The 16,525-nt window shown below is 41.4% G+C and overlaps 2 protein-coding genes across 2 annotated transcripts; one reads left to right on the top strand and one right to left on the bottom strand.

Annotated features, from left to right (window-relative positions):
• The first annotated feature begins 1,127 nt into the window (after positions 1-1,127).
• On the top strand, positions 1,128-5,661 carry LOC141642680 (uncharacterized). Its single transcript, XM_074451545.1, has 5 exons — positions 1,128-1,250; positions 2,213-2,511; positions 2,758-2,880; positions 4,145-4,435; positions 5,055-5,661. Exons 2-5 carry the CDS (start codon positions 2,245-2,247, stop codon positions 5,256-5,258), a joined length of 885 nt encoding a protein of 294 aa, XP_074307646.1. The 5' UTR covers positions 1,128-1,250; positions 2,213-2,244; the 3' UTR covers positions 5,259-5,661.
• A 121-nt stretch (positions 5,662-5,782) lies between these two features.
• On the bottom strand, positions 5,783-6,706 carry LOC141640716 (uncharacterized). The gene has a single exon (XM_074449400.1). The coding sequence runs from the start codon at positions 6,704-6,706 to the stop codon at positions 5,783-5,785; it is 924 nt and encodes a 307-aa protein (XP_074305501.1).
• Positions 6,707-16,525: the final 9,819 nt, after the last annotated feature.

The following is a 16,525-nucleotide window of genomic DNA, read 5'->3' as shown; positions in this document are numbered from 1 at the left end:
TAACATAATACTTGGATATTTTATCACCAAGCTCGAATTCTACACCGTACAACTGGTTGTAGCATATTGAGATTGGACACTTTGTTGTCTGCTTTTTGACCTTTTTTTTTTTTAAAGTTTCACAAGATTTTCTTTGAGATTAATTTGTGCCTTTTGTTACCATGTAATTTATGTTCTTTGGGTGATTTGAAAGTTTTTTGACTTTCGATTACCGCTCTCATCCACGAGAATGTTGTAGGTCGATTTTCGATTGACCTCGTTTCCTTTCCTCATATAAAAAAAACAATATCCACAAATGGTCTTATCCTCTCTCCTTGGTTTTTGTGTCAATCCAAATATGATCAAATGCCCGAAACATAGGGATTAAGGAGTATCTCTGATTTATATTATTAAACTTCTTCTCTTTTCTAAATAATATCTACCCCGTATCATTTATTTATATATTTTACATTATATCCAATCTAATCTTCTCATATTTGTGTTTATTATATTATACTCCCTCTGTCGCGGTTATTTGTTGTCCTTTTTCATTTTTGGGTGTCTTAGTCATTTGTTGTCCTTTCTATTTTAAGAATGAATTTGATTAGTAATTTGATTATTCACACTCAATTTATTCCACTTGTCATTTAGTAATTGGTCTCATCTCCTTTCTTAGTCTTTGTGCCAAAATCAAAGAACAACAAATAACCAGGACGAAAAAAATATATAACAAAACGTTTGACTTGTAACGGTCTCTCAAAGAAAATGCATAATTTGTTGAAGTTAGAAGTCAAACCCTTGAACCTCCATAAGACCGCAAAGTCACGATACACCCACCATTGAGATTCGTGATTTGTGAATATCACCATTAATTTGGAGCCCAATTTCTCTCCATTTTCTAAAAAGAAATAGAGAGGTAAGTACTTATTAAATCCGGATTACATTTTGGTAACATCTAACGGTTCTAAATTTACGCATAAAAATAAAGGGAAAATCAGAATGAAAGGGGTAATTATTATTTAAATAGATTGTGAGAGGAAATGGAGAGAAAGAAAATGAAAAGGATCCATTTCCATTAATTTGGATGCACGTGTGACACGTGAGACCTTACCTCAAGTGGCGAGTGCCGACTGGTAAGCCATACCCAAAATTTGGACCCACTTATGACTTATTTAATTCGTCATTTTGTGTTGATCACAATCACATTACATTATTTATCGATCGATATTTTCAACTCATTTCACCAATCATTTTACCAAATCAATCAAGAAGTAAGTTCATCACTCTTTTTTCTTGCTGCTTCTTTTAATTTTGTTTTTGCCTTTTCTTTCATCTTTGTATTTTAAGCTGTGCCTTTACCGCTTTCAAGGAGCCGAATCCTAACCATTTTCGGAAGCCTTGATTGTGAAAACAAAGTGACCTAGTTCTATGTGAGATTGTAATTTACCCAATTGAAATGGATCCTTATTTATGGAATTAATCTCATTTTGATCTCCAATGAACTTTACTGTTGTGTCTGGGAGTAAATATAGATTAGATTATGATCCCAGTACACTATGTAGATCAAACTAATCATCTGTTAAATTATGTACTTGGTTTAAAACTTGAAAGAATTACAGTACATTTTTGGTGTAAAGAGAGCCGGAGTTTAGAAGAGATTAAAATGGAGAGCGTAAACCTTGTTCATGTTGGGGTTAGATGATTGCGTCCTAACACAGATCAAGTTCCCCATTGGAACATGGCACTGTCAATGACTTAATAAGTTGGGTTTATTTGGGAGTAGGAGATTTCCCTCTTTGGTTATGTAGTTTCTAAACGCTACTCTTTGGTTTTGTATCACAGTGGAATATAGCAAAATGACTTAATAAGTTGGTTGCATTTCTTTTTATTACCGTCATTAACTGCACTTCTGATGTGATTTTCATTATAAGTCAGTCATTCGGGAACAACCTTTGTGTGTTGCTAACATAGGGGTGATGTAGCATATATCCGACCCCTTACCTAGCCATTAGTGGGAGCCAAGGATTTTGACTTGACTTGTGAAGATATGTATTATGTGCTGTCATCTTGATGCACTCCACTATTATTTTCTCATCATTATACTTTATGATCAACAATTAGATCAAATGACTTGTGTTTCTGGTGGGTGCTTCATTCAGCATTAGATTGGGGTGGTTTTACATAAATCATTGTGGCCTATTATCCTAATGACAATCTATTCTCTATTTTGCAGGCCAGCACTTTGGTTCTTCACTGATATCTAAGATGTTTGACTTAACTAAAATGAATCCTGGGGAAATTATAGTCGTAGTTTGTGGGTTTTGTGTTATGCTGTCCATGCTTTTCACATCACAGCTTTTATCTCAGCACCTGTTTTACTGGAAGAACCCAAAAGAGCAGAAGGCTATTATCATCATTATCCTCATGGCCCCCCTTTATGCCATTGTCTCTTTTGTTGGTCTTGTCGACTTTTTTGGTACTGAGGCATTTTTCATGTTTCTCGAGTCCATCAAGGAGTGTTATGAAGCCTTGGTATTTTTCTTGCTAGTGCTATTCACTTTCCTTATGAGTTTGATTATGGTATTAATATCAGGGGGATGTATTGTCACTGTCGAGTCACCAATTTTTTCAAAGTTGCTACAAGCACCTTTGTAGCACATTGGCTGAGTCCTGGCCGCGACATCCGGTTTTGAGACCAACTCCTGGACCAAGATTTACTGCAATGAGTTTGACTGCTGATTTATCGTACTAAATTTCAATTTTTTTTTGTGTTTGCAGGTCATTGCCAAATTTTTGGCACTAATGTATAGCTTTTTGAATATATCAGTCAGTAAAAATATTGTGCCAGATGAAATCAAAGGAAGAGAAATTCATCATTCTTTCCCAATGACGCTTTTTCAGGTGAAGTTTTAGTTGTTTATTTCATGTTAAAATATCATATATAACAATCCTATTTCATGTTTACATAATTGGGGGTTAATGCCTTGTCGAATATATACTACGGTCTTATACAAGATTAGTGGTGGTTTCATAGTTACTGATGTCGGAAGATAAATTATGCTCTCTTTGATCCATGAGGCTGTATACATATTCCTTTTGGGGTTGTACTCATTTTCTTAGTATGTGTTTATCGGAAATGACCAGAACACTCAAAATGGCCCAGACCCTTCACTTGCACTACATTTTTATTCACTTAGAGTTAAAAGGATATAAAAGTCATCTACTTCCCCAAATTGACCTACAGGCTACAACCCCACTTACATCTGCTTCTCCATAAACTATGTTTCATGAGTAAATGTAACTCTCTAGGAAAGAGGGAACCGTAGTTTCTAGAACATGACCGTGTAAATAGTCAGTGTAACAATGATAATACACTACTTTGTATTTACCTAAATATCTGTTAGTTGTATGCCTGTATATGGAGCTTAAGCCAACAATGAAATCTGATTTGATGGTAAAATGGTGTTTGACTAATTCTGTAAAGCTATTTTGATTTGTTACACTCTTTGAAGTGTAGAGTACTTCCTCCCATTCAACTAGTTATTTACGTTTGTTAAAACTACTCCTGACAAAAAAGTAAAATGAAATTTGTTTCAATTCCAGTATGAGATGGTCGTATACTCGTATGTGAGATGAACCAAAATCCTTTTCTATTTGTCATATAATTTTGAGATTACTGGGTTGGTCTCATGTGTTAGACCATATAGTATAAGAGTTTGTGATGTGCGTGACAAACTGACAATAACATACTCCCTCCGGCCTCCATCCCGGTTATTTGTTTACCTTTGGTTTTGGCACAAAGACCAAGGAAAGAGGAGCAGACCAATTATTGGATGACAGTGGACCAAATTAAGTGTGGAGGATCAAGTTACCCATCAAACTATTCCTAAAATAGAAAGGTAAACAATTGAATGAGACACCCCAAAATGGAATAGGTCAACAATTGACCGGGATGGAGGGAGTAATAGCTTTCTTGCTATGCCTTTTTTTCGTACTAATGAGTGGAAACATTGCATAATGCATATAAAGATCAAAGCAAAGGCTTCGAGAGAATGCATATTTGAATTTCTCACTGACAATTCAGTTTGTGATTGCCTTTCTGATAAAAATACTGGATTTCATCAACTTTTTGATAAATTGATTACTTGATGCTTTTTAATTACAGCCGCATACCACCCGTCTGGATCATCATACACTGAAACTTATCAAGTACTGGACATGGCAATTTGTGATTATTCGCCCAATTTGCTCTCTGTTGATGATAGCATTACAACTTCTTGAGTTGTACACGTCCCCCGTCAGCTGGTTTTTCACCATCATCCTCAACGTCTCAGTATCACTGGCGCTGTATTCTCTGGTGATTTTTTACCATCTTTTTGCTAAGGAGTTGGCCCCACACAACCCGATGGCCAAATTCTTGTGCATCAAAGGCATCGTCTTCTTTTGCTTTTGGCAGGTAAATGTTTTCTGAATTCATTCTCTTTCTGTGTGTTACGTCCTGTATCATATGCCACTCTTCTTGCATGAGCATATTGAGTACTTTAGCTATTACACCAAAAAGGTCAGGATGTCTTGTGGAACCCAAAAATTAGCTGGGTATTTGCTTTGCGTAAACTGATTATCAAGCCATTTGTTTCTGAAGCAACATGATCCAAAAAAACAACCCTATCTGAAATAACTAGAATGAGTTTGACCATGAAACTATTAGTTCGAATTCTGAAATCATCTTATTGCTTAAGTATCTACATCAAAAAATTGACAGAAGCCTTAATAAGCATGATCGCAATACCCGATCTAACCACCGGACTCGAAATAACCGGGTCCAAATTGACCAAAGTGCAAAAGTACCCGATAATAATTCACCCAAACTACCCTGTTCGGATGACTAATCATATAATTGTACAAGTGTCCACCACTAAGAGTCTAAGACATTAGTACGTGCTTCTCGCCTTGAGCTCTTTCTTGGACGATGTCCAATCATTCTATATCCAATGATAGTATTATAGCAAGTTCTCCACTTTTCCCCCTCCAAATATAACGTGTTGATTATTTATTCTTTTCTGCAATGTTACCAGGGTATTGTGCTCGAGCTCCTGGTTTCTGTGGGTTTTATCCGTTCGGACTATGCCTGGTTGGATGTCAAGTACATTGAGAAAGGATGGCAGAATATCTTGGTGTGTTTGGAAATGGTATTCTTTGCTGTCATTCAGCAATATGCATACAATGTCGGACCTTACAGTGGCGACGTTGGTAAATGGAAAGTGAAGAAAGACAATTGATTTAGGATTCTCGGTCCACGACACCCTTGCTACGTAGCTTGTACCAGGCCCACCATGTACGAGGCCTACGAGCCCCGGATTCTCCTTGTATTGTTAAAGTTATCCCGAGTTACAAATCGCTAGATTCTAGTCACATACAGGACTACGTAAATGTTAGATATGTATTGTCTAATAATTTTGGCGAGAGATTGTTTTTATATATTTGGGATTGAATCTTGATGTAGAATTTGGCCCCAAGACTCGCTGAAGAGGGCGAGCATAGAATCAGCCTATATAGTCTAGGCGGTCTTGTAGCCTGTGAGCACAATGCTTTTGTCTTACAATTCTGTGATCAAGTTAATTGGAATTTCATCATCTGTTGGACACTCCAATTTCGAATAAATAGACTCTTCTGCTATTTTAATCCATGCTCTTTGGTGGTGGTGTTAGTATTAGCATGTTCCGACTTAGATTAGTTTTGGACGTGGTAATCGATAATCGGCTTTTTTTTTTTTTTTTTTTTTTGACAGCTGTAAATGAAGGTTTTACAAGTTCATGGCCTGCTTTGCTAGATTATGCGCAAAGCCATTGAAACGTCTCGGATCAAAGTTAAAAACTAAGCAGTGAAAAAAGCTAAAGGAAGCCCGAATATCTTCAAGGATACCCGTAATCCTGTGATCCTCCTTTTCAGTTTCCGCTAATTGAGTGACAAGTTGTAGGCAGTCCGAAGAAATATCCAAGTGGAGAACCCGCCGCTCTTGTGCCCACATCACAATATCTCGAATCCCCAAAGCTTCAGCCTGCAGAGCCGATTCCTCCCTGATACGTGCCTGCCTCCGTTCCAGCTCCCTCCCTGTGCCATCAGAAGCAATCCATCCGAAAGCCGCCTCATAATTACTATTCCAGCTAGCATCAACCTTCACACGTACCACCGCACAACCGGTCGGTAAGCCCAGAATACACACCGGGCGACCATTTCGAATAGCCAAAGCTTCCGTTTGAGGTGTCCCTTCCTCAATTTCTTTGTCAGCTTGAAGCTGTCTCGAATTGAAGGACTTCCACAAGATGTTTGTTTGCTCCCGGATAACTTTGAAGACCATATTGGTGATACCTTGCGATGTAAGGACCTGATCCTGAAATTTAATCTTGTTTCGCACTGTCCATATAGCCCATAAGGTAGCCATAAAAAGGATCACCTCACGAGTCCCCTCATCTCTTTTGGAGAGAAAGCGAATCCAGCCGGATATAGACACGCCCCATGCTCCCTCCACCCGAATGCCTAAATCAGAGCCTGCCCAAATTCGGCTGGAAAGACCACAATCTCGAAAGAGGTGTTTGGATGTTTCCATCGCTCTTTGATCACCGCCACACATGCTACAGGAGGTATCCACCTCTATATTCCGCTTATGGAACTCCTGTCCGATAGGCAGAACATTGGTGATAATCTTCCAAATTAGAATTTTCCACATCTGAGGGACTGGTAAGTTCCAAAGCACTGTCCGACATAAAAATCGGCCCCGATCGGTTAGTCTACTGTTGTCTTTAACAGTTCCTACTTTGTTCATGAAGTTCTCAAATATTAATCCATAACCACTCTTCACCGTATAAACTCCCGTCGTCGTGCGTGGCCAGTAAATCTTATCCCTCTGCCTTACTTTGCAACGTGGTATAACAAGAATTCGGTCCGCCTATTCCTCCGTGAACAAGCCTTTTATAAAGACTTCATTCCAGTTACCATCAGAAAGAAAAAGGTGTTGGACCTGTAATGAAGCCAGATGACTAGAATTGTGGTCCAACCACTCAGTCCTAGGTTCCGGCCGGTCTCCCCCCACCCATCTTGCGGTCCAAACATTTATCACCGAAGCAATACCAGGTTTCCATCCAATATTCTCCAGTACAAAGTTTAAACCATGAAGGATGCTGCGTACGCCCCACGAGCATCCGGATCCCTTGATAGGGGTCATCCCATGAAGAAAGACCTATGTTCCAAAAAGTTTTTGTCTGAACATCCTACTGAACAGAGATTTTTCCCCAGACACAATTCGCCAGCCATGTTTAGCCAACAAAGCCTGGTTGAGACATTGAACATTTCGAATACCAAGCCCACCCGCACTCTTTGGTAAACTCAAAAAATTTTTGCTACACCAGTGGAGTTTATTCCCCAACTTACATCCTGCCCACCAAAATTGTGTCAAAAGAGAGTTTATCTTCCTTGCCACACTTACCGGAACTTTAAAGACCGATAGAAAGTAATTAGAGAGATTGGATAGAACCGATAAAATCAGAGTAAGTCGTCCAGCTGGTGATAGAAAAATCCCGTTCCATGAAGATATGCGTCTGGTGACATGTTCAATGAGAGCAGTAAAAATCCCTTGTTTTGACTCTTTGAATTCCGCCGGGATCCTGAGGTATTTTCCAATGCCATTGTTCTTTTTTATATTGAAAGCTTGCATAATCCTCTGTGCCCTAATCAAAGTGGTGTTAGGAATAAAGAGTATCCCAGATTTCTCAATGTTCAGCCTTTGGCCTGAGGCTTCGCAATAGTCATTTATAATACGCACTAACTGGGCCACCGCCTCCCCCCTATCCTTGAAGAATAATACCGAATCGTCCGCAAAGAAAAGATGTGTAATTGGCTGAACCCCCCTGACTAGTTGAATTCCATGAATTAACCTTTGCTCATTAGCGTGCTCCATGTTCCGGGAGAGGACTTCCATACACAGAATGAACAAATATGGAGATAAGGGATCACCTTGTCTCAGGCCACACCGCGGACGGAATTGTGGTAGAGGGATCCCATTCACCAGGATTTCATAGCTCACCGAAGTAACACAATTCATCATAAGTGTTATCAACTTTTGAGGAAAGCCATACCTAACCAAGACCGCCTCCAAGAAGTCCCAACGAACTCTGTCATACGCTTTACTCATATCTGCTTTGAAAGCACATAATGCTTGTCTCCCATGCCTATGCATCGAAATTTTATTAATGGCCTCATGAGCCACCAGAATATTGTCGCTGATGTTCCTCCCCGGGATAAAAGCATTCTGTGTTTCACTGACTAACGAACACATCACCTTTGACAAGCGATTGGCAATGCATTTTGTCCCAATCCTCATCACCACGTTACAGAGACTAATTGGACGGTAATCCGAAACCCCTTCCGGGCTTTCTTTCTTTAGGATGAGTGCAATGAATGTCCTATTAAGTTCCCGTAGTACCCTCCCAGAATTCAGAATGGATAAGACAGCCTTGGTAAAGTCGCCTTTGATCATAGACCAACACTTTTAGTAGAAGATTGCAGGGATACCATCAGGCCCCGGAGCTTTAAGTGCACCCATTTGAAAAACTGCAGCACGAACCTCTTTAGCGGAAAAAGGACTGCTAAGACGGTCCACCTCATCCTGTGAGAAAGAGTGGTGAAGATGTTTAAGCGTATCTTCAAAAACTGAACGATCTCTCCACTCTATGTTGTCAGTCGATGATGAATAAAGGTCCATAAAAGTATTCTGGAATGCTTCCCGAATATGATCCATATCATAATACCAATTTCCATCCGACCATTTAATCCCATGAATGTGGTTTCTCCCTGCCCGTCCTTTGACCCAATTAAAGAAATATTTAGTACAAGTATCTCCATCAACCATCCATTTTACCTTTGCCCTTTGTTTCCAAAATGCTGCCGCCGCCCTTGCAAACTTCGTTACTTCCTCATTTATTTTGGTGTACTCCTCATCTCCATTCCCCGAGATGGCCAGCGTCATACCATGTTCCAATTTCTGATCGAACTCTTCCCATTTCAGTCTCCATTCTGCTCTTTTGTCGAGGGCCCAATGCTTAGCACACGTCCGGATTCTGGATAGTTTCCTATTTACTTGATACACCGGCGATCCCGTGACAACCCTCTTCCACTCAACCCTAATTTTTTCCATGCACTCCTCATGTTCCAACACCCAAGCATCAAGCTTATAAGGTCTACTTCCAGTTGTGGTTACAAGATTCAAGTCTATTTCTATCGGCGCATGATCCGAAATTTGGATAGGATAATGCTTGATGCCAGTACCTGGGAAAACAGTAAACCAATCTTTCGACCCATAGGCTTTATCAATGCGTTCATAAACCCTCTTTTCACCCTTTCAATTGTTGCACCACGTAAAACGTGGTCCTTTAAAAGGGATATCCAAGAGTTCATTGCGAATTTTCCATAGGTTAAAATCATCCGCCCCTCCAATAGGTCGTTGACTCAAACTTAGTTTGTCACTTCGATAATCGACTTGATTAAAATCTCCCACCATTAGATATGGATCCTTGCAAGACCCAATCCATTCCTCAACCTCATGTAACACCGAGGCACGTTGGCTTACGCACGGCGCCCCGTAAAAAAGCACAAGATACCAAGCTAAACCATTATATTTTTGAACCAAAAGGATGATAAAATGATTACAAGCCTTAACTACCGACATACGAGATTCTTTCCGCCACCCTACCCACAGTCCACTCGATGCTCCCACCACATCAACCCCAAAAAACTTATCAAACCCGACCGTCCTAAACATAGGGAAAATCCGACTAGCATTACATTTAGTTTCTATTAGAAAAATAAAATCATAAAACTTACTACCTACCAACGCTCTTAATTTTGGAATTGTAGGGGCGAGCGTGTTATTGAGACCCCTATAATTCCAAATGAGGCCCTTCATGGTGAACGAGGAGGTTGTGAAGGCCCAACCTCCGCAAAGCCATCCAAGTCAGGATCAAAGCCCCCTCCATTCACCGATGGTAGAGAAGAGTCACTAGACTCCACCATCACCACGTCTTCCACATTCACACGAAAACCTCAAGTGGGTTGCTGCTTACACTGTTTTTCCTTCTCATTTCTTGGTGACCAGAATCGTCTTTTTGCCATTTGACGGAGATAATCCTTGGCCTCCTCCAAAGACTGCTTAGCCGAATCTGGAATGATATAGTCCCCAGCCTCAGTACAGCATTTACGCTTCCTTGCTCCTCTGTTTTCTTCCTTGTACTCCTCTCTCTGATCAGAAATATGATAGACATCAATTAACCCCAAGCATCCATCAGATGAATTACCAACAGGCAGAGCAGCTATCAGCTTTGACTTAGCCCTTGTCTCAGGAATATCGAATAATTTTACCGTAGATGCCCTTGCTGACTGCTGTCCCTTGTCCCTGGTTCCAATTCTATCTGCTTCAGTCTTCATTAAAACCTCCCATGGAACTAGATTAGAAGAGCCTTCATCAATTTCCTTCCCCTTGTTTACAATAGCAGTGGAGAATAAAGATGATGGAGCTTGGATTCTCTGCATATCATCCCCAGTTGGATCCTCAGAGGTGGTATTAAGCAGGCCCACCTCAGATTCATCCCTCAAAGAAAGCTGTAATTTTGTGTTCACTTCTTCAGTGTCATCAGAGGAGATGACAATTATCTCTTCCCCATCCCTGCCATCAGAGTAGAATTCTGAATTAAGAGATTCAGATGCAAGCATATCAGCAGAGGGGACTGCAGAGGGGACTGCATTCTGATTGGCCCCCAGTTCATTATTAACCTCATCCACTGTATTATTGCCATTGCCCAAGTCATTGAATTCATTTATACCTTCATCCATTGCCACCATCAACACCCCATTATTTTCTTCCCTGTTTCCAGCTATCTGACCTGATCCCTGCCCCCCTGTCTGGTAGTCCCATCAGCATAATGGTACATTGTAGGCCAGCCTTCCACATGAGGGTCAAAAGTTTGGTTATACCTCCGTGTTCATCCTCCATATGAGCTCACCCCAGATCATCTTCAATTATATTCAGAATGGCAGCTTGATTTCTCTGGTCACGATCCAAGGCACCAACAATGCTATTCTGATTTGTATACAGAATATACGGGTCTTCAGTTTGAATCTGGTCAAGCACCCCTTGCTGCAACATATTCAATTCACCCTGCACCTCCAGCTTCTCCCCTGCACTATGATACACCTCATTATTTGCCTCTCCCTCATCTAACCAACCTCCTGCTCCAGGTATTACTTGGTTACCAGTACCCATCTCAACATCCTGACCCTGATTTCCTTGGACTTGTCCTTGATTACCCTCACCTTCCACATCCTGAGCCTCAGCCATAGCTACATCACCTTGCCCTCTAGCCCCAGAAACCCCACCTGAGATGGGATTTGCATTACCAGCCTGAAACACTACTGGCCCTGCGAATGGTTAAGCAGTGACAACAAAGGCCATCCCTGGTAATACTCTCCCTCCAGGTGTTATGCCTAAATCAAAGTCAACTGCCCTCTCAGGGGACTCCCACCTCCTTCTCCTCCTGGTAGGGCCCCTAGCAGAACCCCTAGCCTCCCCCAACCTAACTTTGGAAGACAAGAACTTGGAAGTAGAAGGGGTGGCACGTAAATCTAGATTGAACATTGTATGGGTGCTATTTGTTTGGAAAACAGGAAAACCATTTTCAACAGACCTGTCAAGCATCCCATTGATCCCAGATACCACTGTCATAATAGATTCCCTACACTGAGCCCCTCTATGCCCAATTTTACAACACTTAATACAGTACTTAAAAATTTCCTCATACCCGAACTGAATCCATAACAGGTAACCTCCCTCCATTGCTAAGAAAAACCTGGGCACTAAAGGTTCATTTAATTGAAGTTGCACCTTTTGTAACACCCCCATACTCCAAGTGCCTTACTAGGACCACTCAGGTATGAATATATTACCATCTCGGTTACCCGAGACAATGATAATCAAATAAAAAATAAAGAAACAACGTTTAAATAGAAATACTTAGTAAAAGGTTACAATCTCGAAACCAAAACCAAAAGTATAATACATGTTCTCAAACTGACTGTTTACTGTTCTAACTGAAATGTAAAGAAACTACTAAGCTACAGCGGAAGACTTCTATCATCAGATCGTAGCAATCCCGCTATCCCGACTCATCTCATACCGCTCAATATCTGCTCACCATCCCCGAATGGATCACCGCAGTTTACAAAACAACAACCGGGTCGATACTAATCACACAACTCAATATATATCAACAATAAGATAAACAGACAGACTTAATCACACACACACACAACCACACCAACTCCAACAATCTCAATCACCGATCGTCCACTTGGACCAGGACACGCCAATGGGGACCGCAGCGCGTACCCACCAAATCCCCGCTCCTCATAATGAGCGATAACCCTGTCCATTAATGTGCACATCCCTTCTGTGGCGGGTTCCACAGAAGGAGAAACTAGGGCGTGAAGCCACTCCTGCAAGTGACCCCACTCAGCCGAGGACACGCCTCGAGAAACTTAGACAACCAATCACAATCACAATCACAGCCGCCACAATGCAATTACTATAGTAAACAATCAATCTCAACAAATCAACAATTATCCCATTATGGGACTAATACTGAGTAGGAAATCCTACCTGGAAAGCACACTATCAGACGATCTCTACTGCTGTATCAAAAAGCTTCCTCTACGAAACCTCCTCTTATCATACAACATACAAATGCTACCAAATCACATACTACTCAAAAACCCCCAAATCCCTATATTAGGATTTAACCAAAACAAAGGAAAGACAACAAAAAGGGTACATAGATCTTACCCTCGACGCAAGGATCTCAACGGTATAACCAACGATGAAAACCGACCTTCCAAACTCCGGGATTTGCTAACGATGCGATTAGGATTAAGAACGTACTTCCTTTCTCTCTTTAACAGTAAATTAGGTTTTTGCAAAAGTGTTTAGAATAATGACGACGAAGGTTATATATCTTAATCGCATAATTAACAAAACCCGAGAAAAACTCCCCGCAAACCGGCTACTCGATCGAGTACCCAAGGTACTCGATCGAGTACCCCCTTACTCGATCGAGTATCCTAGTTACTCGATCGAGTACCCAACAGGTCATAAACCTTTCTAAAACGCAACTTACCCTTACTCGACAGAGTAAGGCTTACTCGATAGAGTACCCGAAGACTCACAAATACGGAGTATTACTGTCTTCCCTCCTTAAAAAGAACTTCGTCTCCGAAGTTCAAACCACTACTAAACAAAGGTACTCCCTCAACACTTCCAACTCAACAACCAAAACAAAGCAAAACTCAACATAAAACATGTTACTAACCCAACTCATCCCGACACACATACCGACACAACATACAAAAAGGGTATAAAACTCTTAAAAGCTCGTCGCGATCATCTCCTACCCCCCTAAAAGAAACAAGGTTACGTCCCCATAACCATACATACCTGATCAAACAGAAAAGGGTATCGCTCTTTTATAGCTTCCTCTGGCTCCCATGTAGCTTCCTCAGTCACGTGGTTAGACCAAAGGATCTTAAGCAAAACTGTCTCACCACTCCTAGTCCTCCTAACCTTTCGGTCAAGAATCTGTTTAGGCACCTCAAGATATGATAAGGACTCATCGAGCTCTAAGTTCTCTGCCTCTAACACATGTGACGGATCACTCACATATTTCCGCAGCTGCGATACATGAAACACATTATGCACTCTCTCTAACGCCGCTGGTAAAGCCAGGCGATATGCAACTTCCCCAACTCGCTCTAAGATCTCATAAGGCCCGATAAACTTCTGACTTAGCTTGCCTTTCTTCCCAAATCTCATAACCCCACGCATAGGAGACACTTTCAAAAGAACCTTGTCCCCAACTTGAAACTCTATGTCCCTGCGATGTAGATCTGCATAACTCTTTTGCCTATCCTGAGCTGCTCTCATCCGTTCCCTGATCATCTTAATCTGTTCCAGCATCTCATGCACCATCTCTGGTCCTAAAACCACTGCCTCAGCACTATCGTCCCAACAAATCGGACTCCTACATCTTCTCCCATACAAAGCCTCAAACGGTGTCATACCAATGCTAGTGTGATAGCTGTTATTGTAAGAAAATTCTATCAAGTCCAACCTCTATTCCCAGCTACCACCAAAATCCATCACACAAGCTCGCAACATATCCTCAAGAGTCTTGATTGTTCTCACAGTCTGTCCGTCTGTCGCAGGATGAAATGCTGTACTCATCTTCAAAGTTGTTCCCAACGATTCCTGCAACTCTTTCCAAAACCTTGATATAAATCTCGCATCTCTGTCAGACACTATGTCCTTAGGGACTCCATGTAACTTAAGCACGTTCTTTCGATAGGCCACAGCCAATTGTGCTTTAGTCCATGTATCTTTCATTGGAACAAAGTGAGCTGACTTGGTCAGTCGATCCACTATTACCCAAATCATGTTGTTACCTTGTTGACTCTTTGGCAAACCCACGATAAAATCCATGGAAATGGATTCCCACTTCCACTCAGGTACCGTTAAAGACTGAATCTTACCTTGTGGTCGTCGCTGTTCCCCTTTAACTCTCTCCTCGCGTGTCAAACAACGGACACAAACTCAAATCTCTTTCTTCATCCCAGGCCACCAAAACGTGTTCTTTAAATCCTTATACAACTTATCTCCACCTGGATGAAATGAATATGGTGTGCAATGCGCCTCTGTCATGATAGTCTTTTTCAACTCCTCATCATTAGGAACACACCACCTACCGTCAAACCTCAAACTACCATCTGTGTGAATAGAGAATCGAGACACTGTCCCTTTCTCTACTCCAGCTCTCCACTCAACTATCTTAGGATCTAACGCCTGCTTACCTCGAATGTCATCATAAAACTCAAGCTGCACTGTCATATCACCCATGGCATATCCTTTATGCATCATATGTATCCCAAACCTCGCTACCTCATCCCTCAGTCTCATCAAAGATAGAGCTGTACACAGAGAATGTACACTCTTCCTACTCAAAGCATCAGCAACTACATTGGCCTTCCCTTCATGGTAGATAATTTCCATGTCATAATCGCCAATCAGCTCCATCCACCTCCCCTGTCTCATGTTCAACTCCTTTTGAGTGAAAATATACTTGAGACTCTTGTGATCAGAAAATACCTTAAAGATTGCTCCATAAAGGTAATGTCTCCAAATCTTGAGAGCAAACACCACTGCACCCAACTCCAGATCATGAGTAGGGTAGTTCTCCTCAAAAGGCTTCAATTGCCTAGAAGCATAGGCAATCACTTTACCGTTCTGCATCAACACACATCCCAACCCATTCTTTGAGGCATCTGTATAAACCTCAAAGTTCTCGATCCCTTCAGGCAATGCTAAGACAGGAGCTGTGGTCAAACGCTCATTTAATGTTTGGAACGCCGTCTCACAACTCTCATCCCAATGAAACCTGTTCTCTTTCCTCATCAACGCGATCATAGGTCTAGCTATCTTGGAGAAATCTTTGACGAACCGTATGTAGTACCCAGCTAAACCCAGAAAACTCCTGATCTCACCAACATTCTTTAGTGCTTCCCACTTTGTCACTGCTTCTATCTTTGCCGGATCCACAGCTACCCCATCTTTAGAGATCACATGCCCCGAGAAAAAGCACTTTCTCTAACCGAACTCACACTTGGATAGCTTAGCATACAACTCATGCTCCCTCAAAGTTTGCAACACGATTCTCAGATGCTCCTCATGCTCCTCCTTAGTCTTGGAGTAGACTAAGATATCGTCGATAAACACCACTACAAACTTATCCAAAAATTGTCTAAAGATCCTATTCATCAAATCCATAAACACTGCCGGTGCATTAGACAACCCAAACAGCATCACCACATACTCATGGCCATACCTCGACGTGAAAGCTGTCTTTGGTATGTCCACCTCTCTAATCTTCACCTGATGGTACCCCGACCTCAAATCAATCTTAGAAAAGACTGATGCACCACTCAACTGATCAAACAAGTCATCTATCCTTGGCAAAGGATACTTATTCTTCACCGTCACTCGGTTCAACTCTCTATAGTCTATACACAACCTCAGACTCCCATCTTTCTTCTTCACAAAAAGAACTGGTGCTCCCCACGGCGATACACTAGGTCTAATGTATCCCTTCTCTATCAAATCATCCAACTGCTTCCTAAGCTCCTCCATCTCCTTAGGACCCATATGGTACGGTGCCTTAGAGATTGGCCCATTCCCTGGTTTCAACTCTACTGTGAAATCTATCTCTCTTCCCGGCGCAACCCCTAATCTCCTCTCGAAACACATCCTCAAACTCTCCTACCACCGGTATCGATTAATCGTCGGACCCTCTATTCGGTCATCTCTCACATGGCACAATATCAAAGGACATCCCTTCCTTAGATATGACTTCAAAGTAACAAATTTAATCAACTTAACTTTGGGTTTGACTAGAAACCC

Source organism: Silene latifolia, chromosome 2 (genome assembly GCF_048544455.1).
Source record: "Silene latifolia isolate original U9 population chromosome 2, ASM4854445v1, whole genome shotgun sequence".
Lineage (NCBI taxonomy): Eukaryota > Viridiplantae > Streptophyta > Magnoliopsida > Caryophyllales > Caryophyllaceae > Silene > Silene latifolia.
The sequence above is the reverse complement of the archived record's forward strand: the minus strand, read 5'-3'. Positions and strand labels throughout refer to the sequence as shown.